The sequence below is a fragment of the Balaenoptera borealis genome (genome assembly GCF_965194805.1).
Source record: "Balaenoptera borealis genome assembly, chromosome: 1".
Classification (NCBI taxonomy): domain Eukaryota; kingdom Metazoa; phylum Chordata; class Mammalia; order Artiodactyla; family Balaenopteridae; genus Balaenoptera; species Balaenoptera borealis.
In genome coordinates, this window is record NC_138860.1 from 56,137,346 (window position 1) to 56,164,228 (window position 26,883).

General features: G+C 38.9%; 1 protein-coding gene across 9 annotated transcripts in view; it reads right to left on the bottom strand.

Moving 5' to 3' along the window:
- The window catches only part of RABGAP1L (RAB GTPase activating protein 1 like), a 789,965-nt gene that overhangs the window by 184,554 nt on the left and 578,528 nt on the right, over positions 1-26,883 (bottom strand). For all 9 annotated transcript variants that reach the window (XM_082379555.1, XM_082379554.1, XM_082379553.1 and 6 more), the window contains one exon: positions 3,472-3,513. In XM_082379555.1, the coding sequence (XP_082235681.1) occupies positions 3,472-3,513 (42 nt within the window). The remainder of the gene's footprint in view (positions 1-3,471; positions 3,514-26,883) is intronic.

Genomic DNA, 26,883 nt, shown 5'->3' on the forward strand with positions numbered 1-26,883 from the left:
CCAATTTTTATTATGGTTACCTCTGGGGTAGGGTTATGATTGGCCTTTTCTTTTTTTCTACTGGAGTATAGTTGATTTACAATGTTGTGTTAGTTTCAGGTGTACATCAAAGTGAATCAGTTGTACATATACATATAACCACTCTTTTTTTAAGATTCCTTTCCCTTATAGGTTATTACAGAATATTGAGTAGAGTTCCCTGTGCTATATAGTAGGTCCTTACTAGTGATCTATTTTATATATAGTAGTGTGTGTATGTCAATCCCAGCACATATAAGACACAAAATGAGCTTGGGGGTGGAGGCTGGGGAGAGAAAAACATTCTGTCATTTACTTCTTAATCACTGTTGGAAAGCAAAGGGCCTATTCTGATTGGAAATTTTCTCTGCCAACATGAAGTGGCTAAGATTAATTCTGACTGATCATCTCCAATCTATTATAATGTACTATGCTATGACTACTGAATGTTTCATATAATAAGTGAATTAGATTTTTAGGAATATATCCAACCTACCTAGTGGACACTGCCAACATCCTAAATGATTTAATGATGCTACCTACTGGAGCGAATCATTCTTTTAGCTCAATAGCTTTCTAGCTGCCTGGTAGACTGTTTCTAACCCAAAAGGAAGTAGCTCCCATTCAGAAAGTAGGTGTCTATAAACCATACTGAGCAACAGAGACATTTACCTATGTTTATGCTGTTTAAAATTATAAATTCAGCTTTGCCTTTTCTAAGCCAAAAGATTTTAGACAATCTGGGGCCTTGGCTCCCTCAATTATCAACTGAGGGAGAGAATTAGATCGTTTTCTCTAACACAGTTCATGATTCTCCTACAAATAACACATTTGATGTGTGCTAATGAGATAACCTACGTTAACACTTAGCGCACAGTAAGTGCTCAAGTAATGTTATTTCCCTTTTTGATTCCCCTCATCACAAGAAATACAGAGAAATCTAAGGTCCCTCTGCAGCTATACTGAAAATTAGTTAGGCTGGGTTCATAAGCACTTTGAACTATCCCTAATTGTGTTATTCTGATATAAACAAGTTTATATTCTTTTATCTGATAGATTAGAAGCTAAAAGTTAGTCACTGTCAAATGTGTTTGGAGTATTCTTTTTCTAGGTGGGGCAACCAGATCAATTAAGTACACTTCAGTGCAGCCTATATATGTACTGTCTGTATGTGAGGTCAGCTCCAGGATTCAAACAAGGAAGAGAGATAAATATAAACCTATAGTAATGGGAAAGCTCTCCTTTTTATCTTCTCTAACTAGACATTCTCCAGGATGATATTAGATGAGTATCCATGCATTGCTAGAGAAGATACAAAAGCCTTTCTGCCCAGTGGCCAGAGAATGTCCCCTGCACAGGCCATGTCTGGGTTAACATGGCCATAAATAAATGAAAACAATACAGTCAAGCCCCCAAAACCTGTCAACCAGGGGGATAATTTACCAGATGAATAAATTATTAGGCTGACACAGAGTACAGGTCTGATATCCAGAGGCGAAGTCCTGGGTTACCCTCAAAAGACAGACTAAGCACGGGCTAAGAGCACTAGTAAAGAAAGGTCATTAAAAATGAGAAAAGGCATTTTGGGAAAGATGTAATATCTGAAACAAAAAAAATTAGACATGATAGGAAAAATCAAAACTTTGTTGGACTTCCTTATACTTACTTTATGGTTTAATATTGTTTTTAGTCTTAATTACATAATACTTTCACTGCTTAGGCAGTCTAAAAGTCTTATTCCAGCCCTCTGCAGAAAGCATCTTTTGGTTTTGATTTTTTTTAATGACAAGAAAAAAAAATGAGGTAGAGATCCATGATTTCATTGAAAGATATACGCAAAGACGCTTGTTACTTTATTGAAAATATTTAAAATATTTTCCTTAACTTCTAAAGTAACTTTGTCACATGAACTGTTCATATCTAAACTCAAAATGATTTAATGAAAAATTTGAAGTACAGTTTACGAACTTCATAAAAAACAAATGTTTGACAGAATAAGAGATGAGGAGCAGCAGCCCACATCTTGAGTTGCATAGGGCTTATATTATGTGATACCTTTGTTTTGAATCAAGGTATTTAATGGTTGAGTATGGAAGCTCGGGCTTCCCTGGTGGCGCAGTGGTTGAGAATCCGCCTGCCAATGCAGGAGACACGGGTTCAAGCCCTGGTCTGGGAGGATCCCACATGCCACGGAGCGGCTGGGCCTGTAAGCCACAACTACTGAGCCTGCGCATCTGGAGCCTGTGCTCCGCAACAAGAGGGGCCGCGATAGTGAGAGGCCCGCGCACCGTGATGAAGAGTGACCCCCCCCACTTGCCGCAACTAGAGAAAGCCCTCGCACAGAAACGAAGACCCAACACAGCCAAAAATAAATAAATTAATAAATAAAAATTTAAATGGAGATTTCTTTTTTAAAAAAAAAAGTATGGAAGCTCTCCTAAAATATCAAGAGCTTCTCTGAAGATTCAAGTTATTATCTTTTGGGAAATCTGGAAGAATTATAGGGAATCTAGTAACAAATTCTGAATTACTTCATCAATATAATAGTAATCACAATAATGACAGCTACCATTTATTAGGCGATACAATTTTCCAGACATTATGTTAAGAGAATTTTATGTATCATATCGTTTAGCAACCCTATAAATTAGTTTTCATTATTATCTCAAAATTCAGGGTCTGAGTACTAGGAGTAATTTGCCCAAAGTCATACACTAGAGCTGATATTAGAACCAAATCTGTCTGAGTCCGGTGTCTGCAATTTTAACCATTACATTTTACTGGGAAAAGGGTGAGCCTGCATCTTTTTATAAACAAGGCAATTATCACCTTCAATAACAGAACTTCATCTTTAACTGAAGGACAAAAACCAAACAGGTTATTTTCATCAACTCTGCAGCAAATGTCTTGCTGTTTCCACACTTTTAAAACTGCATTGATATGTTGATATAAAATCCAACAAGGTAATTATAATTGAAATCTAACATGTCTTATAAATTTCTAGCTATCAGAGAAAGAACTGCAAATTGAAATGTAGCAGTTTCTTTTTTAGTCAGTGTATTACAGAAGCTTTCTAATAATTCAATTATATGTTTAGGTACCTTTAGGGATGTTATTATGATAAGTATTTTAAGAAGAAAGCTGGCATTATTTTGACAGAAAACAGGTTTTTTTCTCATATCATACAACTTGAATGAATGGAAATATTTTTATCTTACTAGAAAAAGCGCTGTGATAGCAAGATTAAATGGATTATAAGAAAACCAAACTTGAAATAAACAACAACAAAAAAGGATGGGGGAAGGAGAGAGGATCAGAGTTACTCAGAGAAGTCGTTTTTTTTCTTTCTTTCAAGAATCTAGAATGAGTCAAAGGCTGTAAATTGAATGATGCCCAGTTCCAAGGGCAGAGAGGTAAGACAGTTTGGTAACTTAAACATAAAAACAGACTTACCTTTAGGAGAGCCAAGGCTACATGAAAGATTATGTTCAAACCCTGAAACAGAAAAAGAGAGTCAAAATCAATACTGTCACATCTATCACTATTTTATTAAGTATTTTCCCAAGACTTCCATACATCATTAGTAAAATCTGTTTTCATTTTCACATACAATAATAATTAAACATGAGATTTTTAAAGGTATTTTTTCTTCTCTGAGAGGCTTATTATAAATTTTAGGTGCTATTTAATTAATGCTCACATAAAATTATTGTTTTTACAATAAATTGGCTCAGGACTTGCAAAAGTCAAGTTCCTTGATCAAAATGGCAGTGACACTGAAGTCTAAAATTATTAATTGAAATTTGTAAGTATTATCTGTGTGATGTGGTTAAACTGCCAGTGGAGAACAAAACAAAACAAAGAAAAATAGTGTTTCTGATAACTGGGACAGATTGTATGAGGGGAATTGTAAGCATCACACTGGATTTCCACTACTGTTCTTATTGCTTTGTTGTTTGTTTTAGTGCTTGCTTTCAAGTAGTATGTGTACAACTAGAGGTGGTAATTAGGGGCTATTTGCTAGACTCCCTTGTCCCTTTTTTCCTGAAAACCAGAGCAATATTTCTTCATGAATAAAGAAATTAAATAGTTTGTTAAGAAGCCATACTGGGGCTGAATTATGACTCTGAGTTCAGCCCAATGACTCTGAAGAAATGTTGAGATATTAACGTCAAGAGACAGGAATCTTAAATGCTCAAGATGACAGAGTCAGAAACAAAGTTGCCACAGAGTATGCTGTTTCCTTGTCATGCAAGTCATCATACATGAGAAGAAAGACCTTTCAAATTTGAGCTGACATCTCCCATAAGTCCAAGGTCTATTTGATGTGCCCTCTTCAGTTTGGTCACAAATATAATCTATCTACCTTCTGGATATACAGCTGTACCAGATGTGTTATGCAAAGAACCTTTAATAAACCATCCTTTTACTGTCTCCAAAATCAGAAGCAAGAATTAGGACTAGGTAATTGATGCCGAAAACTCGGCTTCTGTGCACCAGTGCTGAATTGAATCTCCCAGACAGAGTTTTCGGTGAAGTAGAAAACAATAGTTTTTTTGCTTTGCCAGGCAAAAGGGCGACGCAGCGGGCTCCTGCCCTGAAAAACCGTGTGTCCCAACTGGGAGGATTTGGTGAGTTTTAGAGCAATAGTTCAAGGGTGGGGTTGCTGATAAGATTAGGGTGTGTGCAAGGCCTACACACCTTTAATCTGGTCTCAGGTAATCTCTTGATGGGCTTCTCTGGTTTCTTTAATCTGGCCTCAGGTGGCCTTCTCTAGTGCTCCTCCCTTGTCTCTGAGTCCTCTCCCTTCTCTGATTAGCAACTCTTTGAATCTGCCTTTTGGGACTCAGGAAGGTCACAGAGGCTGCAGTCTGTTCCCTGCAAACAAGGAACGTGGGATGCAGAAAGGATTCTGTGCCCCAGAGCCCCAGAGGGTCCTGCTCAGTTTCATAATTAGAGTGCATTCCTGTTATAATATGCTAATCTTTCATATTCAACTACCAAACATATGACATAATAGTAAGAAGGGATGAATGATAAACACAAAATCTTTGGTTGAAGGTTTTGGGTGCACTCAGTTAAATCCTTTAAGAATCAGAAAGCAGTAGGAAGTATAATCAGGCCAGGAGACAAAATCAAATTGACAGAGTGCATCACCACTCCAAGCAATGATTCTATACTGGTTTTGATCACAATTAGAAAAAAAAGGAGACCACGATCACAATCAAAAGAACATGGGTTAGGGGCTTCCCTGGTGGCACAGTGGTTGAGAATCCGCCTGCCAATGCAGGGAACAAGGGTTCGAGCCCTGGTCCAGGAAGATCCCACATGCCATGGAGCAACTAAGCCCACGCACCACAACTACTGAGCCTGTGCTCAAGAGCCCACGTGCACAAAGACTGAAGCCCGCGTGCCTAGAGCCCATGCTCTGCAACAAGAGAACCCACCGCAATGAGAAGCCTGCGCACCACAACGAAGAGTAGCCCCCACTGGCCACAACTAGAGAAAGCCTGCGAGCAGCAACAAGACCCAACGCAGCCAAAAATAAACAAGTTTAAAAAAAAAAAAAAAAAAAAGAAAAGAACATGGGTTACAATTCAGCAGAATTTGCTTTCCTCATCTAAATTTGGGTCCTCACCCGCTAGCTGCTGCCCACTTGCAGGCCCTGCTACACATATCCTCCAGCCCCACGTCGCAGCGGCTTGGCACAGTGAATCCTCACAACCTGAGTGCTGATCAAGCCGCCATCAGGACTAAATCCATGGTGTCTCTGGCTCTTGTTTTTCCAGTCACTGCTGGCAATGTAAACATCTCTTGTCTCTAGTTCTCTAATCCTCAAAATGCTCTGGCCCTTTCTCCTAAACCAGTCTCCTACTCTTCCCTCTCCTTCCCAAACCCCTTCAGGGTATTCCACTCCATGTTCAACCAACTCTGCTATGTTCTCGACCTCCCTGCCAAACATCTCCCCCGCCTGCTTGCTTTCACAGGAAGAGTGAAATCTCAGTGATCCACATAACAACCTGTATTATGATTCCCATTTTTCAGAATATGAACTTGACTAGCCTAAGGTTATACATGCATTTAGTAGTAGCAGGCTAGGATCATTCTCCAAGCCTCCTAATGTGTAGTTTAAGGGAGTTTTCACCACACAGTGCTGGTGTAATGTACTTAATAAGGGCTTATATGATGACCAAATGAATGAACTATACTAGCTATCCCCAAATTTTCTGGGATTTACTATTTTCCATATGGACCTAACTAGACCAATTTGTAGAATCACCATCAAATGACAGTAAGAAACTTTGTTTTTCAATGATCTCAAAGTCAAACTATTGGACAACTGAGCTATGGAAAACACAAACAAGAACTTGGAGGAAAAAAAAAAAATCTCTAGATAGCCAAAATAGCTCTCGCTAATACCAGGAAAAATATTTATTCAATTTTAATTTCATTTACACTTAGAATTAGTTTGGTAATACGATTTTATAGTTTACAGATACCAGAAGTAGCAAAGTAAAAGACAAAGTATGTGGTAGATGGGGTTAGGGACAGAGCCTGTTGAGACAGTTGCCATAATCAAAATATTAGATCTGATAGAAACAGAAGATAAACTTTAAAAAAAATGTGTAGCTGTCCGGGCTCATTTAGTGGAGCCAATAGCCCTTCAACAGTTAACATTAGCTCACTGTGATAATCTCAGCAATGTTAATGAATGCTTACATTATATTTGAAACATCGTGCTTAAGGGAGCATAGTCTGTGTTTTAAATAAAAAGTAGGAGGAGGGGCAAGATGGCGGAAGAGTAAGACGCGGAGATCACCTTCTTTCCCACAGATACAGTAGAAATACATCTACACGTGGAACTGCTCCTACAGAACACCCACTGAATGCTGGCAGAAGACGTCAGACCTCCCAAAAGGCAAGAAAATCCCCACATACTTGGGTAGGGCAAAAGAAAAAAGAAATAACAGAGACAAAAGAATAGGGACGGGACCTGCACCAGTGGGAGGGAGCTGTGAAGGAGGAAAGGTTTCCACGCACTAGGAAGTCCCTTCGTGGGCAGAGACTGCGGGTGGCAGAGGGGGGGGAAGCTTCAGAGCCACGGAGGAGAGTGCAGCCACAGGGGTGTGGAGGGCAAAGCAGAGAGATTCCCGCACAGAGGATCGGTGCCGAGTAGCACTCACCAGCCCGAGAGGCTTGTCTGCTCAGCCGCCGGGGCAGGCGGGGGCTGGGAGCTGAGGCTTGGGCTTCAGTGCTAGCTGGGAGGGAGTCCGGGAAAAAGTCTGCAGCTGCCGAAGAGGCAAGAGACTTTTTCTTGCCTCTTTGATTCGCGGCGCGCAAGGAGAGGGGATTCAGAGCGCCGCCTAAACGAACTCCAGAAACAGGCGTGAGCCACGGCTATCAGCGCGGACACCAGAGGCGGGCGCGAGCTGCAGCTATCAGCGTGGACCCCAGAGGTGGGCGCGAGCCGCGGTTATCAGCGCGGACCCCAGAAACGGGCAGGAGACACTAAGGCTGCTGCTGCTGCCACCAAGAAGCCTGTGTGCGAGCACAGGTCACTCTCCACACCGCCCCTCCCGGGAGCCTGTGCAGCCCGCCACGGCCAGGGTCCCGTGATCCGGGGACAACTTCCCCGGGAGAACGCACGGCACGCCTCAGGCTGCTGCAACGTTATGCCAGCCTCTGCCGCTGCAGGCTCGCCCCACCTTCTCCGTACCGCTCCCTCCCCCCAGCCTGAGTGAGCCAGAGCCCCCGAAGCAGCTGCTCCTTTAACCCGGTTCTGTCTGGGCGGGGAACAGACGCCCTCAGGCGACCTACAGGCAGAGGCAGGTCCAAATCCAAAGCTGAACCCCGGGAGCTGTATGAACAAAGAAGAGAAAGGGAAATCTCTCCCAGCAGCCTCAGAAGCAGCGGATTAAAGCTCCACAAACAACTTGATGTGCCTGCATCTGTTGAATACCTGAATAGACAAGGAATCATCCCAAATTCCAGAGGTGGACTTTGGGAGCAGGATATATTAATTTTTCCCTTTTTCCTTTTTTTGTGAGTGTATATGTGTATGCTTCTGAGGGAGATTTTGTCTGTATAGCTTTGCTTTCACCATTAGTCCTAGGGTTAGGTCTGCCCGTGGTTTTTTTTTTTTTTTTACTTAAAAAAATTTTTTTTTTCCTAATAAATGTTTTCTTAATAATTTTTCCCTTATTTTCTATTTTTAGAAATTAAAAAAATTTTTAATAAGTTTTTTCATATTTTTTATTTTAAAAAATTAAAAATTTTTTTCTTAATAAATTTTTTCTTAATAATTTGTTTCTTATTTTTTACTATAAAAAATTAATAAATCTATTTTTAAAAATTAAAAAAACTTTTTTTCTGAATACATTTATTCTTAATAATTTTTTTTCTTATTTTTTATTATAATAGCTTTATTTTATTTTATTTTATCCTCTTTCTTTCTTTCTATTTTTTTCTCCCCTTTATTCTGAGCCGTGTGGATGAAAGGCTCTTGGTGCTCCAGCCAGGCATCAGGGCTGTGCCTCTGAGGTGGGAGAGCCAACTTCAGGACACTGGTCCACAAGAGACCTCCCAGCTCCACGTAATACCAAACGGCGAAAATCTCTCAGAGATCTCCATCTCAACATCAAGAACCAGCTTCACTCAACGACCAGCAAGCTACAGTGCTGGACACCCTATGCCAAACAACTAGCAAGACAGGAACACAGCCCTATCCATTAGCAGAGAGGCTGCCTAAAATCATAATAAGGCCACAGACACCCCAAAACACACCACCAGACGTGGACGTGCCCACCAGAAAGACAAGATCCAACCTCATCCACCAGAACACAGGCACGAGTCCCCTCCACGAGGAAGCCTACACAACCCACTGAACCAACCTTAGCCACTGGGGACAGATACCAAAAACACCGGGAACTACGAACCTGCAGCCTGTGAAAAGGAGACCCCAAACACAGTAAGATAAGCAAAATGAGAAGACAAAAAACCACACAGCAGGTGAAGGAGCAGGGTCAAAACACACCAGACCTAACAAATGAAGAGGAAATAGGCAGTCTACCTGAAAAAGAATTCAGAATAATGATAGTAAAGATGATCCAAAATCTTGGAAATAGAATAGACAAAATGCAAGAAACATTTAACAAGGATGTAGAAGAACTAAAGAGGAACCAAGCAATGATGAAAAACACAATAAATGAAATTAAAAATACTCTAGATGGGATCAATAGCAGAATAACTCAGGCAGAAGAACGGATAAGTGACCTGGAAGATAAAATAGTGGAAATAACTACTGCAGAGCAGGATAAAGAAAAAAGAATGAAAAGAACTGAGGACAGTCTCAGAGACCTCTGGGACAACATTAAACGCACCAACATTCGAATTATAGGGGTCCCAGAAGAAGAAGAGAAAAAGAAAGGGACTGAGAAAATATTTGAAGAGATTATAGTTGAAAACTTCCCTAATATGGGAAAGGAAATAGTTAATCAAGTCCTGGAAGCACAGAGAGTCCCATACAGGATAAATCCAAGGAGAAACACGCCAAGACACATATTAATCAAACTATCAAAAATTAAATATAAAGAAAGCATGTTAAAAGCAGCAAGGGAAAAACAACAAATAACACACAAGGGAATCCCCATAAGGTTAACAGCTGATCTTTCAGCAGAAACTCTGCAAGCCAGAAGGGAGTGGCAGGATATACTTAAAGTCATGAAGGAGAAAAACCTACAACCAAGATTACTCTACCCAGCAAGGATCTCATTCAGATTCGATGGAGAAATTAAAACCTTTACAGACAAGCAAAAGCTGAGAGAGTTCAGCACCACCAAACCAGCTTTACAACAAATGCTAAAGGAACTTCTCTAGGCAAGAAACACAAGAGAAGGAAAACACCTACAATAACAAACCCAAAACATTTAAGAAAATGGGAATAGGAACATACATATCGATAATTACCTTGAATGTAAATGGATTAAATGCTCCCACCAAAAGACACAGGCTGGCTGAATGGATACAAAAACAAGACCCATATATATGCTGTCTACAAGAGACCCACTTCAGACCTAGAGACACATACAGACTGAAAGTGAGGGGATGGAAAAAGATATTCCATGCAAATGGAAATCAAAAGAAAGCTGGAGTAGCAATTCTCATATCAGACAAAATAGACTTTAAAATAAAAACTATTACAAGAGACAAAGAAGGACACTATATAATGATCAAGGGATCGATCCAAGAGGAAGGTATAACAATTGTAAATATTTATGCACCCAACATAGGAGCACCTCAATACATAAGGCAAATACTAACAGCCATAAAAGGGGAAATCGACAGCAACACAATCATAGTAGGGGACTTTAACACCCCACTTTCACCAATGGACAGATCATCCAAAATGAAAATAAATAAGGAAACACAAGCTTTAAATGATACATTAAACAAGATGGACTTAATTGATGTTTATAGGACATTCCACCCAAAAACAACAGAATACACATTTTTCTCAAGTGCGCATGGAACATTCTCCAGGATAGATCATATCTTGGGTCACAAATCAAGCCTTGGTAAATTTAAGAAAATTGAAATCGTATCAAGTATCTTTTCCGACCACAACGCTATGAGACTAGATATCAATTACAGGAAAAGATCTGTAAAAAATACAAACACATGGAGGCTACACAATACACTACTTAATAACGAAGTGATCACTGAAGAAATCAAAGGGGAAATCAAAAAATACCTAGAAACAAATGACAATGGAGACACGACGACCCAAAACCTATGGGATGCAGCAAAAGCAGTGCTAAGAGGGAAGTTTATAGCAATACAATCTTACCTCAAGAAACAGGAAACATCTCAAATAAACAACTTAACCTTGCACCTAAAGCAATTAGAGAAAGAAGAGCAAAAAACCCCCAAAGCTAGCAGAAGGAAAGAAATCATAAAGATCAGATCAGAAATAAATGAAAAAGAAATGAAGGAAACAATAGCAAAAATCAATGAAACTAAAAGCTGGTTCTTCAAGAAGATAAACAAAATTGATAAACCATTAGCCAGACTCATCAAGAGAAAAAGGGAGAAGACTCAAATCAATAGAATTAGAAATGAAAAAGGAGAAGTAACCACTGACACTGCAGAAATACAAACGATCATGAGAGATTACTATAAGCAACTCTATGCCAATAAAATGGACAACCACGAAGAAATGGACAGATTCTTAGAAATGCACAACCTACCGAGACTGAACCAGGAAGAAATAGAAAATATGAACAGACCAATCACAAGCACTGAAATTGAAACTGTGATTAAAAATCTTCCAACAAACAAAAGCCCAGGACCAGATGGCTTCACAGGTGAATTCTATCAAACATTTAGAGAAGAGCTAACACCTATCCTTCTCAAACTCGTCCAAAATATTGCAGAGGGAGGAACACTCCCCAACTCATTCTACGAGGCCACCATCACCCTGATACCAAAACCAGACAAAGATGTCACAAAGAAAGAAAACTACAGGCCAATATCACTGATGAACATAGATGCAAAAATCCTCAACAAAATACTAGCAAACAGAATCCAACAGCACATTAAAAGGATCATACACCATGATCAAGTGGGGTTTATCCCAGGAATGCAAGGATTCTTCAATATACGCAAATCAATCAACGTGATACATCATATTAACAAACTGAAGGAGAAAAACCATATGATCATATCAATAGGTGCAGAGAAAGCTTTTGACAAAATTCAACACCCATTTATGATAAAAGCCCTGCAGAAAGTAGGCATAGAGGGAACTTTCCTCAACATAATAAAGGCCATATATGACAAACCCACAGCCAACATTGTCCTCAATGGTGAAAAACTGAAACCATTTCCACTAAGATCAGGAACAAGACAAGGTTGCCCACTCTCACCACTATTATTCAACATAGTTTTGGAAGTGTTAGCCACAGCAATCAGAGAAGACAAAGAAATAAAAGGAATCCAAATCGGAAAAGAAGAAGTAAAGCTGTCACTGTCTGCAGATGACATGATACTATACATAGAGAATCCTAAAACTGCTACCACAAAACTACTAGAGCTAATCAATGAATGTGGTAAAGTAGCAGGATACAAAATTAATGCACAGAAATCTCTTGCATTCCTATATACTAATGATGAAAAATCTGAAAGTGAAATTAAGAAAACACTCCCATTTACCGTTGCAACAAAAAGAATAAAATATCTAGGAATAAACCTACCTAAGGAGACAAAAGACCTGTATGAAGAAAATTATAGGACACTGATGAAAGAAATTAAAGATGATACAAATAGATGGAGAGATATACCATGTTCTTGGATTGGAAGAATCAACATTGTGAAAATGACTCTACTACCCAAAGCAATCTACAGATTCAATGCAATCCCTATCAAACTACCACTGGCATTTTTCACAGAACTAGAACAAAAAATTTCACAATTTGTATGGAGACACAAAAGACCCCGAATAGCCAAAGCAATCTTGAGAACGAAAAATGGAGCTGGAGGAATCAGGCTCCCTGACTTCAGACTATATTACAAAGCTACAGTAATCAAGACAGTTTGGTACTGGCACAAAAACAGAAATATAGATCAATGGAACAGGATAGAAAGCCCAGAGATAAACCCATGCACATATGGTCACCTTATCTTTGATAAAGGAGGCAAGCATATACGGTGGAGAAAAGACAGCCTCTTCAATAAGTGGTGCTGGGAAAACTGGACAGGTACATGTAAAAGTATGAAATTAGAACACTCCCTGACACCATACACAAAAATAAACTCAAAATGGATTAAAGACCTAAGTGTAAAGCCAGACACTATCAAACTCTTAGAGGAAAACATAGGCAGAACACTCTATGACATACATCACAGCAAGATCCTTTTTGACCCAGCTCCTAGAGAAATGGAAATAAAAACAAAAATAAACAAATGGGACCTAATGAAACTTCAAAGCTTTTGCACAGCAAAGGAAACCATAAACAAGACGAAAAGACAACCCTCAGAATGGGAGAAAATATTTGCAAATGAAGCAACTGACAAAGGATTAATCTCCAAGATTTACAAGCAGCTCATGCAGCTCAATAACAAAAAAACAAACAACCCAATCCAAAAATGGGCAGAAGACCTAAACAGACATTTCTCCAAAGAAGGTATACAGATGGCCAACAGACACATGAAAGAATGCTCAACATCATTAATCATTAGAGAAATGCAAATCAAAACTACAATGAGGTATCATCTCACAGTGGTCAGAATGGCCATCATCAAAAAATCTACAAACAATAAATGCTGGAGAGGGTGTGGAGAAAAGGGAACCCTCTTGCACTGTTGGTGGGAATGTAAATTGATACAGCCACTATGGAGAACAGTATGGAGGTTCCTTAAAAAACTAAAAATAGAACTACCATACGACCCAGCAATCCCACTACTGGGCATATACCCTGAGAAAACCATAATTCAAAAAGAGTCATGTACCAAAATGTTCATTGCAGCTCTATTTACAATAGCCAGGACATGGAAGCAACCTAAGTGTCCATCATCGGATGAATGGATAAAGAAGATGTGGCACATATATACAATGGAATATTACTCAGCCATAAAAAGAAATGAAATGGAGGTATTTGTAATGAGGTAGATGGAGTTAGAGTCTGTCATACAGAGTGAAGTAAGTCAGAAAGAGAAAAACAAATACAGTACGCTAACACATATATATGGAATCTAAGGGAAAAAAAAATGTCATGAAGAACCTAGTGGCACGATGGGAATAAAGACACAGACATACTCAAGAATGGACTTGAGGATACGGGGAGGGGGAGGGGTGAGACGTGACAGGGTGAGAGAGTGTCATGGACATATATACACTACCAAATGTAAAATAGATAGCTAGTGGGAAGCAGCCGCATAGCACAGGGAGATCAGCTCGGTGCTTTGTGACCACCTAGAGGGGTGGGATGGGGAGGGTGGGAGGGAGGGAGATGCGGGAGGGAGGAGATATGGGAACGTGTGTATATGTGTAGCTGATTCACTTTGTTATAAAGCAGAAACTAACACACCACTGTGAAGCAATTATACTTCAATAAAGATGTTTAAAAAATAAAAAAATTTTAAAAAAATAAAATAAATAAAAAGTAGATTTTCTTTAAGTTTGGGAAGCTAAAGAGGTAACTTTCAGTTATCAGAAAATTTTATATACGTAAACTCTTTAAATAAGTTCATAATAATAAAGTATTATTGCACCTGCTTACATGAAACCCTAGATATCCACAAAAATGAAGAAAAGTAAAGACTTCTTAAGCCTTCAACTAACATAGAATAGTGTGGCCAGACTGTGCAAACAAATGTATTTTTAGACCTCTAAGTTGTTGGAAATCAGGAAAAACTTGCTATTCTCCCCAGTGCTTTACTTCACTACAAAATGTACCCTGATTTCCTAAGAAGAGAATAAAAAAGGCAACTTTAGTCAGATATTTTAAAATATCTATTTTTCTCTTTTAAATAAGACATTCCCATTTAGGGATACAATTAGAGGTATCATTAAATTACAGTAACCTTGCTCAGGCCAACATTTGGGCACTACAAATAGGTTGCTTTTTTTTTTTTAAATAAATTTACTTATTTATTTATATATTTATTTGTGGCTGCATAGGGTCTTCGTTGCTGCGTGTGGGCTTTCTCTAGTTGCAGTGAGCTGGGGCTACTCTTTGTTGCGGTGCACAGGCTTCTCATTGTGGTGGCTTCCCTTGTTGCAGAGCAGGGGCTCTAGGCACGTGGGCTTCAGTAGCTGCGGCCCACAGGCTCATTAGTTGTGGCTCACAGGCTCTAGAGTGCAGGTTCAGTAGCTGTGGCACACGGGCTTAGCTGCTCCACAGCATGTGGGATCTTCCCAGACCAGGGCTCGAACCCCTGTTCCCTGCACTGGCAGGCGGATTCTTAACCACTGTGCCACCAGGGAAGTTCCAATAGGTTATTTTTAAGATGACAATGTCAATGCAAGCTTTGGTCCTCAGCCTGCTAGCAAACAATGAAGTAAATTATAAGCGAATCACCTTTCACTCTTCCAAGCCACCATGTGAGCTAAATTCCCCATTATTTTATTGTCCACCTACTTTTACATGGTCCAACTTTTGCCTAATTGAGCTGAGATATATTTTTAAAAGAAAAAAATTGTTATATATTTTCAAGATGCTTCCCCCTTCAGGTATACGTAATTTGTAGCAATTTGATTGTTACTGAGGGGTAAATAAGTGTTCCTAATAGGATTGAAAGGGTTAAAGCATTTGCAGAATTATTAAGAGTAAAAACAACAAGTAAATACATTGTTACGGCTACTTATTTATAGTGCAAAGTCTAACTCCAAGTGCAAGATAATAAATGAGTCAACATCCACTGAATATTTTCTATGTGCCAAGATCTAAATTAATTACACCAAAAACATGTCCTTACTTAATCCCACGACAACCTGAAATTCCATTTTACCCACAAGAAAATTAAGATTTAGAGAAGTCAAATTAAATTTCCCAAGGTCACACAGCTATTAAGTGGATTTAAACCTACACAGTATAACTCTAGAACTCATACTCTTAACCACTAAGTTAGAGAAGATGGCTCAAGGAATAAATGAATGAATGAATGAATCACTTAGTTGGGTATCATTTAATGCGGCCTCTAATTCCTAAAGGATTAAAGTGATTCTTCCCATTTAAAGGCAAGTACATTTTGAGAGCAGGGAGGAGAAAGATAACAAATAGGTGACTTCTACCAAAACCAAATTTTATTATTTGTCTCCATATTGAAAACACACAAAAATTAGCTGACTCCTTGCAGGATGTGAAGCAATAGAGACTCAGCTTGCTGTGAAAAGAAAGGGTCACCACCTTCCTCCAGTGACAAGAGACGGAGATCAGCCTTGTGTGTGTGAAGGAGTAGTTCCTTAACTGATTGGGAAGCTGTTGTTTCAAAATTCAGTCACAGCCTGGCAAAACCTTCACTTTGAAGAACACCTACAAGTAATTGCCCCAAATTAAATAATTGCTCCCAAGTGCAGATCATCGTGTTCCTGGGTAGGCCAACAACTGAGCACCCACAATCTTGCATAAAGGCTGACAGCAGAGCACGCACTGAAACAAAGACACTGAACATTTTGGCTCTGATGAGCAGGCAATCGTGGGCTCACAGGGGGCTGACAGATTGTGCGAGAAGCTGTCAAAAACTGCACTGACAGCACCGAGAACAAATGCTGAAAAGGTACTGTCAAAAAGTGCCAGAAGTGCTTCAGCACCTGGGTCCTCAGGGATCAAAATAAAAGGGAAATAAGTAGTATGTGGAAATGGAAATCCAAACAACAAGGCAGTGAATAATTATCAAACCAGGTAAACGGAGCAGGCTCGCAGGCAAATACAACTAAAGCTAGAGGAGATAGGTGCTGCCCTTTCTGGCCCATCCAACAACGGGACACATCACCCGAGGAAGGGGCAATGAATAAATGAGACAGCATATAAAAAGCATATCAAATGAACTGAGCACTTGCTAAGTATTCAGTAAATGCTAGCGATTATTATTAGGTTCACATATTTATTGTCTGCCACATCTTACATTTTCAATGTATATTTTTTCACTAATTCTCTCAATAACTCTATGGCATATGTGTTACTGCCACCATTTTAGGAATGAGGAAACTGAGGTTAGGAGACATCACACTGTTAGTAAATGGTAAAGGCAAGACTAGAATTTATGTATGTCTGACCCAAAAAAACCCCCCAAAAAAACCCATGCCTTCTTTCACTGATTCCACCTCTACTGCAAAGTCAGGGAGATTTTGGTGAGATATCTGTTATGAATTAAAGATAGTCATAATTCTTGGACACTTCTCCCATTGAGAGGTGGGGTCTTGATTCTCTCCTCTTAAATCTGGGAAGACTGTGCTACTGCTTTGACCAACAGAATATGGTAGAAGTGAAGCTATGCCAGTACTCTGGGCCCAGGTCTCATAAGAGACTGACAGCTTCCACGTCCTATCTCACGGAGCGCTTGCTCTTGGAAGCCAGCCACTATGTAAGAAGTGCAATTACACTTAGACTCCCATGCTCTAAGAGGCCAAAAAAAGAAGAAGGGACCTGCAGGACAAGATGCCATGCACAGAAGGAGAGGCAAGGATCACCCGGGTACCAGATATGTGAGTGAAGATGTCATCTTGAAAGTGAATCCTCCAGCCTCAGGTGCCCCAGCAGATGCCATGTAGATCAGAGATGAAGCACATTAGCTAAATTCTTCTCAAATTCCTGACTTATGAAACTGTCAACAAAATAAATAGCTATTTTTAATCTTTAAAACCCTTTCATTTTGAAATTTCAGGTTTAGAAAAAATTTGCAAAAATAGGACCAAGAGTTTCTGCATACCCTTCACCTGGCTTTATCAGATGTTAACATCTTACATAACCACAGTACAACTATCAAAACCAAGAAAATAATATACAAATTTTGTCAAATGTCCCACTAATGTCTTTTTTCTGGTCCAGGATCCAATAGTTGTCATGTCTCCTTAGTCTTTCATCTGGGACGGTTTTCAGTCTTTGTCTTCCACAAACTTGACACTTTTTTTAAGAGTACTGGCCAGTTATTTTGTAGAATGTCCCTCAATTTGATTTTTCTGAGTTTCCTTATGATTAAACTTAGATTGTATATTCTTGGCACATATACCACAGAAGCAATGTTGTGTCAGCGCATCATATCAGGAGGCTACACAATATCACTATGTCTTGCTCTAAAATCATTGTTTTAAAGCCACTCAGGTTTGACGTAGTTTGTTATGCACATCAGGTAACCTGAGAAGAAACCCTTCAGCTTCTCTTTGTTAAATTTCTTACTTCTGTGATCTATAAAGTAATGCATTTTTTTTCCACAGAAAAAAGAGAGTGACAGATAATTACCATGCAAATAGAAAGAAGTAAATACTGGCTGCTCTTAAATATAGGTCCTATAACAAGAATACTGTAAATGTTAGCCAAAATGTATTTTACTTTATTCTGTGTTTCTCGTATTGTAAGCACTTTACAAGTTCAGTTTTTTAGGATGACTAAATGATGGACTTTGATGGAGTAATAAGTAAAATGATGTGATGTTTTGGCTTTTGGTTTGTTTCTGGATGCCCACTAGAGGTCAGGATTGTAGCACTGAAAACCAAGAAGGAGCTTTTAAAAAAAAGATTTCAGGGACTTCCACAGCAGCCTTGTATACAAATTCACTTTAAGTCCTAATTTCAAAACCCTCATGGATAAGTCCTCCCTTATGTCTACTACTAATTCACTAATATAATATAAAATATAACAAAACTTGGATGATTCCCACCCTTCCTTTCCCCCAGTTGTATTATATATTGTCCATTTTTGTTATAGAATCATTTGTTAATTTTTCATAAGTAGAGTGGTGAAGAAGAGTTCAAGAATGGAGAGGGATGAAAAGTAAATGTCACATGAATGCATCTGTCTGGTTGTGGGTGATTATCTTTGCTTGACTTGGATTTGTTTTTTGAGTGAAGTACTGAAAACAGGTATATCTATAAAGTCTGAGTCCTTAATTATGAGTGACTCTGGAAAGAATTCTTAGAGGTTAGTGTCATCTGAATTAAATAAACCTTTCAGAAGCAAGGCATGTAAAATAAGAGAAATAAATTAAATTATAGCTTTTGACAAGTATTCATGAAATCTGTGTACCAGGCATTCTGAGAACTGCTTAGTATATACAAGCACTTGTATGTTTACAAGGATGGGTAAATCATCCCTCTACCAAGGGACTCCCAGACTAGTATAGGAGATAAAAATGTAAACAGACAACATATCACCCCTGGGTAAAAAGGAGAGGTGCGACCTGGAAAGCACTTTGTAGTCCCTATAAAGATGCCCTACTGGCAATGAACACTGGCAATCACCCTTCTGTTCTCAAATCCTCTCAAGTCATGATGTGCCTTGGATTATGTTGTCTTCTAGCTACAGTTATCAGTCAGTGATCCCAGGCTGCAGGGGTGTTTTTGATTCCCTTCATAAGGACAAAGTACTCTCACCAATTCCTAACTACCAGCTGATCTTGATTCTCTCCTTCCTCCAATCTCCTGCTAGAGTTTCCATTGACCCAACTCACCCAGAAGCCAGAAGGTGTAGGAACTCTGTTAGAGTTCTTGTACCTACACCCCCGCCTTTCTTTTAAAATAAAAAAAAATGAGAGATGAGAGAGATGTAGATGTATGAGAGATGTAGAAGCTGAAACACATTGCTGAAGGTTCATTAATTCACCCAAGATCACACACACAAATGTTTGAAGCTGGGATTCAAGACAGGCAGTCTGTCTCCAGAGATAGTGTTTGAAATGACCATGGTACACTACACATTTTCCTCAAATTTGAAGCTATTAATTTAAAGTCAGAATAAGATTATTTTAAAGGTTAGCTGAATTAACAATGGAGATATTTTAATACTGCATCTTCAGACTAAACATGGCTCCAGAAGACCATTAGCTAAGAGATACATGACAGTGTATCAATTTATCATTACAAGGTATATATTAATATATCAACTTGAGCGGCATTAAATATATGCTTGTGAGACAATAGAAAATACATATTGGCCTCTGCCCGGGTTGTTGGCACACAGCTCCAGAAACCCTTGTAATTTCCAAAGTGATAAGAACACTAGGAGCGTCTCTGTTCGGATATTTGGTCTTTGACACTAGTTCCTGACACAGGGCTCTCGGAACCTTTGTAATTTCCTGGGTGACAGGAGTGTCTTTTGTTCTAGTGAAGCAAGAACTGTGGGTGGATTCCTGGATGGCTCCTGATTGAGGGCTGGTCTCTGAAAGATCAAGCCATGATTAGAAGCTTGGAATTTCCAGACCTGGCCCACACTCTCTTGAGAAGGGAGAAGCGTTGAAAATGAAGTTAATGATCAGTCAAGCCTGTGTTATGAAGCCTCCATAAAAATCCCAATAGTACGGGATTTGGAGAGCTCTTAGGTTGGCGAACACATCCACACTGGGAGAGTAATGTACCCCAAACTCCACGAGGACAAAAGCTCCTGTGCTTGGGACACTCCCAGACCTTGCCTTATGTATCTCTTCATCTGGCTATTCATCTGTATCCTTTATCATATCTTTTAATAAACTGGGAAAGGTAAGTAAATGTTTCCCTGAGCTCTATGAGCCCCTTTAGGTAATTAATTGAACTTGGGAGGGGGTCATGGGAACTTCTGATTTGTAGCCAAAATGGACAGAATTGTGGGTAACCTGGGGACCTATTACTTGCAACTGGCATCTGAAGTAGGGTGGGAGCACAGTGCTGTGGGACTGAGCCTTTAACCTGTGGGATCTGACACTATATCCAGGTAGATAGTGTTGGAACTGAGTTAAATTGTAGGACACCCAGCTGGTGTTGCAGAGAACTGCTTGGTGTGGGGAAAAACATCCACACATTTGGAGACTAAAAGCGTCAGAAGTGAAGTGTTCTGTGTGAGTGTGCTAGGAGTTTGAGAGCAAAGGAGGCACACAGAGAAGAAACACAGGAGATAACACTGAACTGAGATTTTCCCCTACAGCAGGAGGGAAAAGCTGGTTTTTTTCCTTTACAGTGTTAATCCAGGGAATCCCAACCGGAAGATTTAGACCTACTGGTAAACTATAAGGCCTTCCTTGATAACTCTCTCTCAGTAGGCTGCTACCATGTCATGTACCATCATGCATGATGTCAACAGGGAATGGCACTTTCTCCCCTGCTGCTTGTAGGGATTTCACTGGTGGTACCCACTCCCCCCAAATCCCACCCTCATCTCATAGCTACGGGGAAATGAAAAACAGGTTCTTCTCAAGGAATTCCCCCATATTAGACCATGCCCTGAACCTCTGGACTTTACTGTATGGTGTTTTTCTCTACCTGAAACATTCTTCCCTCTTCTCTTAGTTACTGTTCCCCTTGTCTAGGTCTGGGATTAGACACTAATTCCTCTGGGAGGCTTTTTGGCTTTTCATTGCTGGGTTAGGTACCCCTCAGTAGTGATCTTTAAAAGCACCTATGTTCTCCATATCACAGCACTCATTCTACTGCTGTGTAACTACTCATTTACCGGTCTCTATTTCCCTGTAAGTTACATGAGGGCAGAACCCTGCCTGTGTCTTTACTGGTATATTTCCATCTCTCGGGACACTACCTGGAACAGAATAGGTGCTCAGAATTAGCTGAATGAATTGATGAAATGAATAGGGTTATTAGGATCAACGAAAAAAACCTTGAATGAAAATTAAAATTCACGAAATGTTCTTCAAACTAATTTGTTTCCACAATTTCTTGATATTAACTACATACTTTTTTTTTTGGTTGTTGAGCCTCCTTTTCAGGTTATTTGGAAAGATAAACATGTTATGCTCAGTTCCTTCTTAAATATAAAAATTAAGCTCCTGGAGAGTAACACTAAAATACATACATGTTATCTTTCATCTTTTTCTGTCCCAGAAGGTTCATCACTTCTTTCCAAATCTGAAAACTAGGGTATAGAGCATCAGGAAAACAAAACCAATTACACATTAATCATGGTCTTCAGAGATAAAAAGGAACTGATATTTTAAGTACTCTCAAAGCAGAATCATACCAAAAAACAAAACTCAAGAATTTTCAGTCAAATATACAGTTGAGAGGATTTAAAAACCTCAAGAAATTGTATGTAGGGGCTTCCCTGGTGGCACAGTGGTTAAGAATCCACCTGCCAATGCAGGGGACACAGGTTCGAGCCCTGGTCCGGGAAGATCCCACATGCCGCAGAGCAACTAAGCCTGTGCACCACAACTACTGAGCCTGCGCTCTAGAGCCCGTGAGCCACAACTACTGAGCCCACGTGCCACAACTACTGAAGCCCGTGTGCCTAGAGCCCGTGCTCTGCAACAAGAGAAGCCACTGCAATGAGAAGCCCACGCACCGCAACTAAGAGTAGCCCGTGCTCGCCGCAACTAGAGAAAGCCCGTGAGCAGCAACAAAGACATAACACAGCCAAAAATTAAAATAAATAAAATAAATGAATTTTTAAAAAAGTAACAGCTGTTAACATTAAAAAAAAAAAGAAATTGTATGTAATTTTGCTTGGTTGATGAATCCGGTGAATGGCTGCACCTAGACTAACACACCGGGGAATGTCCTGCATAGTTAATTCTTACCCCTCCATGGCTGAAGTCCTGAGGTTTGTGTCATGGTGGGAAACCATTAGTGAGTGTATTCATCTTTGGAGACCCCTTCTCTTTCTTCTCTCCTCACTCAGTATATGGGTAAATGTTGGTGAAGCTTAAACACTAGGGACAGTAGACGTAGAAGAGATACAGGAGGAAAGCACTGAAAAAGAGTCTGAAAACTTAAACCAGGTAAACAACTCCACTGTTGCCCACCATGTCTCTGTCATGGTATAAGAAGAATACTACTAATTACAGGAATTTACAAAATTTTAAAAATCTCCTGATGGGGCAGCTCCATCTTTCTCTCCACTGCCTGTCCGCGCAGTGCAAACTTTAAAAATCAGAATGATATACCCTGGGGATAACCAAGGAGCCCAAATTTCTTTCTGCCTCTGAGACAAATGTAGCTTCTTTCTGCCAACAACCACATAGGACTTAGTACCAAACTGAACACACCACTTTACAGAAGCCATTCCATGGTAAACCTTAATTGCTACCATCTCATATAGGCTTTACTGAAAAGAACTTCTGAGTACACTGTCTCATTCAACTGTAACAATATCTGTTCATATACAAGCTGATAGTAATACCTCTATTTTACAAAGGAAGCTCAAATATGCTAGGTGATTTATTTTAATTCACAGAATTAGAACTGGAATGGCAAGCTTCCTGACTCTAATCCAGTTCTTTGTCATTAGATGAGTGGTTCTCAATCCAGGCTTTTTATTAGAATCACCTGGGGTGCTTTCATAACACACGAATGCAGGAGTCCACCTCAGATCAAAGAAATAAAAAAATCTCGAGGGTAGAGCTTGGCCACTTGTATTTTTAAGAATTTCCCAAGAGCCTCTAATTTGAATTCAGACTGAGAGCGGAGCATTACCTAATGCAATCCAACTGCTCATTAGAATCACCTAGGGAGCTTTCCTAACACCCCAGGGTCTAATTTTATTGGTCTGGGTGGGGCCAGGTGATTATAATACACAGCCAAGTGTGGGAATCACCACACAATGCCTCTAACAAGCACATCTTAAAACTCCTTAACTTAAAGTCTGCTTTTGGCTATGTCATAATATTTTAAATGTTTCTAAAGGTCACATGTGGAAAGTTCTTAAAGTCAAACATCGAAATTAAATGTCACTAAAGATATTGTGACTTGCATTACAGCATTCTTTAATTAAGAGGTACGGAATCTAGCTGAAGATGATGATGATGATAGAAACAGAAGCAACTGGACTTCCCTGGGGGCACAGTGGTTAAGAATCCACCTGCCAATGCAGGGGACAGGGGTTCGAGTCCAGGTTCGAGAAGATTCCACATGCCGCGGAGCAACTAAGCCCGTGCACCACAACTACTGAGCCTGCGCTCTAGAGCCTGCAAGCCACAACTACTAAGCCTGCCTGCCACAACTACTGAAGCCTGCGCGCCTAGAGCCCATGCTCCGCAACAAGAGAAGCCACCACAATGAGAAGTCCGCGCACCGCAACCAAGAGTAGCCCTCGCTCGCCGCAACTAGAGAAAAGCCCGCACGCAGCAATGAATACTCAACGCAGTCCAAAATAAAAATTAATTAATTAATTAATTAATTTTAAAAAAAGAAATAGAATATATCTTAAAAAATATATATCAAAAATATATCTTAAAATATATATATATCTTAAAAAAAAAAAAGACTGATACGGTGCTCAGTATAGTTTTTTTTAGAAATTGTGGTCAAATAAATGAAGATGTTAAATAATCTCTCCAGAATCTATTAATACCAATCATGTGTTATAAGAAAACTGGAACATATTCAATTCTCTAATGAATGGTCCTTTCAAGTATATTCATGTAGGTAATAATCCACTAAGAAAAGGTAGTTGATGCGTCCTACAGTGAGTAAGTCAATATATCAGATTTTATTTGAATTATGCAAAAAATCTCATCAAGTACTTAAAATATCAAGGTACATTATATTTTATGCATTTAAAAATGAATATATGACAAATTCTAAAAAAGCATACTATATTCTCTATAAAATATGAACGTAACTCTTTATATAACATAAGTCAAAACTAAAATATAATATATAGAAAACATAATGTATAGAAAACTCACAACCTCTAGCATGGATGAATTTTATCATGGAAAATATCTGACCTTTTATTTCAATGAGTACAGCAAAAAAAGAGAGATATGATGCGTATCTGATAAAATGACTAATAAAAACATAAACGTTGGGATCCACTGCAGGCTAGTCTATATACCCCCTCAGTAGAAAAAAATAATAAAGTGGTCCCTTTGAACGTTGTTGAAAATAGGTTACTTGTGTCCAATTTCACAAATGTCTTCAGTGATTCATGTCCATGTATATATGTGTACATATTTATATACAGGTGGTATTATTCTGTTTTAATAGGAAACTATACAATTGGCTATTTTATTTTAATTAATTAATTTAAATATCTTTATTGGAGTATAATTGCTTTACAATGTTGTGTTAGTTATACAATTGGCTATTTTTAAATCTACAGGAAATACAATGAAATGAGTTAAGCTTAATCAAAATGCAAACAGGAAAATTTGAAAGTGATAAAATTTGGCAGATTGATGGTGAAAAAAGAACAACATATAATGAAAAACTAAGCAAAAAAGATGTCAATTTAGCAGGTTAAGTTTATGAAACTGGTAATAGAAAAAATTTCAGAGAAAACAAGCTATCAATATTATTTTCTTGAAAAATTCCAGTGAAAATCAGAACTACTCTGGCGGTCAAGTGGTTAAGACCCTGCGCTTCCAATGCGGGGGGCATGGGTTTGATCCCTGGTTGGGGAACTAAGATCCCGCATGCCGAGCAGCACGGCCAAAGAGAAAAAAAAAAAAAAACCCAATGAAAATCAACATTGCTCATCAATTACAAACGTGCCCCAAATTTTAACATACATACATATTACCTGCTCGACCAGAAACCACATTCCTACTAGAAAAGACAATACACATGTTTTGAAAATAATAATTTTTTACTGCAGCCTGAAAACTTAATTTTGAAACTAAAAATGTTTACAATACAGAAATGACACATTTTTAAATGTAACAAAATATTCTGATGAGCAATTGATTTTCCTCGAATACAAAAACAGTTACAAGTTGGCAAAGGTCCTATTTTCTATAGCTCTATGATGTTCCTAGTCAAGCATTTTTGCACAGCAATCTTAATAATTTAGAGTATAATTTTCCCTTTTCCACCTATCCATTCATACATCATGGATATGTAAAAGCTACAACCTCTGACCCGTGAGCTATAATGATTATCCACTTGTTTAGAAAGCAAAAAGTAAATGAGCTTCCAGTATATTTTCAATTAAGTTCTATGATTTACGCAGCAAATCATTTTTTGTTAGTAATTAGCTATCATGGAATAAAACACCGAGGACTTCAGGTACCATGAAGTATAGTCATTTGATTGCTCTAGGATATAATTCAGGTCATTCACAATTATGCTAAGCTATAAAATGGATGGGGGGAGCTTGTTCCTTTATTAAGAGCTGACCAAAAGAAAGGTATCTATCTAAAGGAGGCACATAATTGAATCACTTATCCTGGAAGTTCTTTTCCAAGAAATCCTGGCCTCACATCAAGGAGCTATACTAGAAATCACAGATCTGCCTGCCATAGTGAGGAGATGTCTCCATTTAAGAAAAGATAGAAGAATTAGTTCAGTTAATTTGGTCTGAGATCTACTAAATGACAAAACAAAAACAAACAAGTTAAAAGTGAGAGCTATAACAAATCAAAGAGACCTAATTAATAAAGGACACTGTAGCAACAGGAATATAGTAGTTGCTGCAAAAATTCTATAATTATGGGGAAAAATTCCAGAAGCCCTGTGAAATTCATTCCCATTTAAACATAGTAAATTAAGCCTCCTATTAAACAATCTGGAAATTCACTGTAGAAATTCATTAATGCTGTAAACCGAAAGTTTCAGAGCAGGAGTTAAAAGTATCATAATTCCATTTCTGCCACCAACTGGCTTAGGTAAGTGTCTTAACCTCTCTGTGAGTTAAGATTCTTAAATAATAAAATGCGGAACACTGGTTAAAAATAATAAAGGGGGGTTTGTTGAAAGTTCACTTCCTGAATCCCACCCTGTAAGATTCTGATTCTTAGTGCATTGATTCTTAGAGGTTTTAGCACATGGCCTCAGTCGCAAAGAAGAGTAAGGATTTCTACAATCCAGTATTTAAGAGTCTGAGTATCAAGATAGGTTTGATTCTAGCTCATCTCATCTTGTGCCCTATTTATAATAGATGACATCTGACCTTCTCCTAAGACCAAGTTTTCATCTCCTTATTGAATTCTGGTTCTGAACTGTTACCTTTGTCTAAGTTGCTGGCTTGAGAACTTGCTCAATTCTCCAGGTGTTTTTAGGACAGGGACCGTATTTTACTGTTACTAGTCCCCTCTTTGGAAATGAGGTCCTGCTTCCAAATCCTACCCATTTGGGTAGGGAGCTTTAGTGGACCTACCTTCCATTCTGAATACTACCCTTTTCTGGGATCCTTATAGTCATGCGTGGTGTTCCTGCTAAGAGCTATTCTTTCCTTCAATATACTAACACTTACCAGCATCTGTACTAGGAACTCTAAAGATAAATAA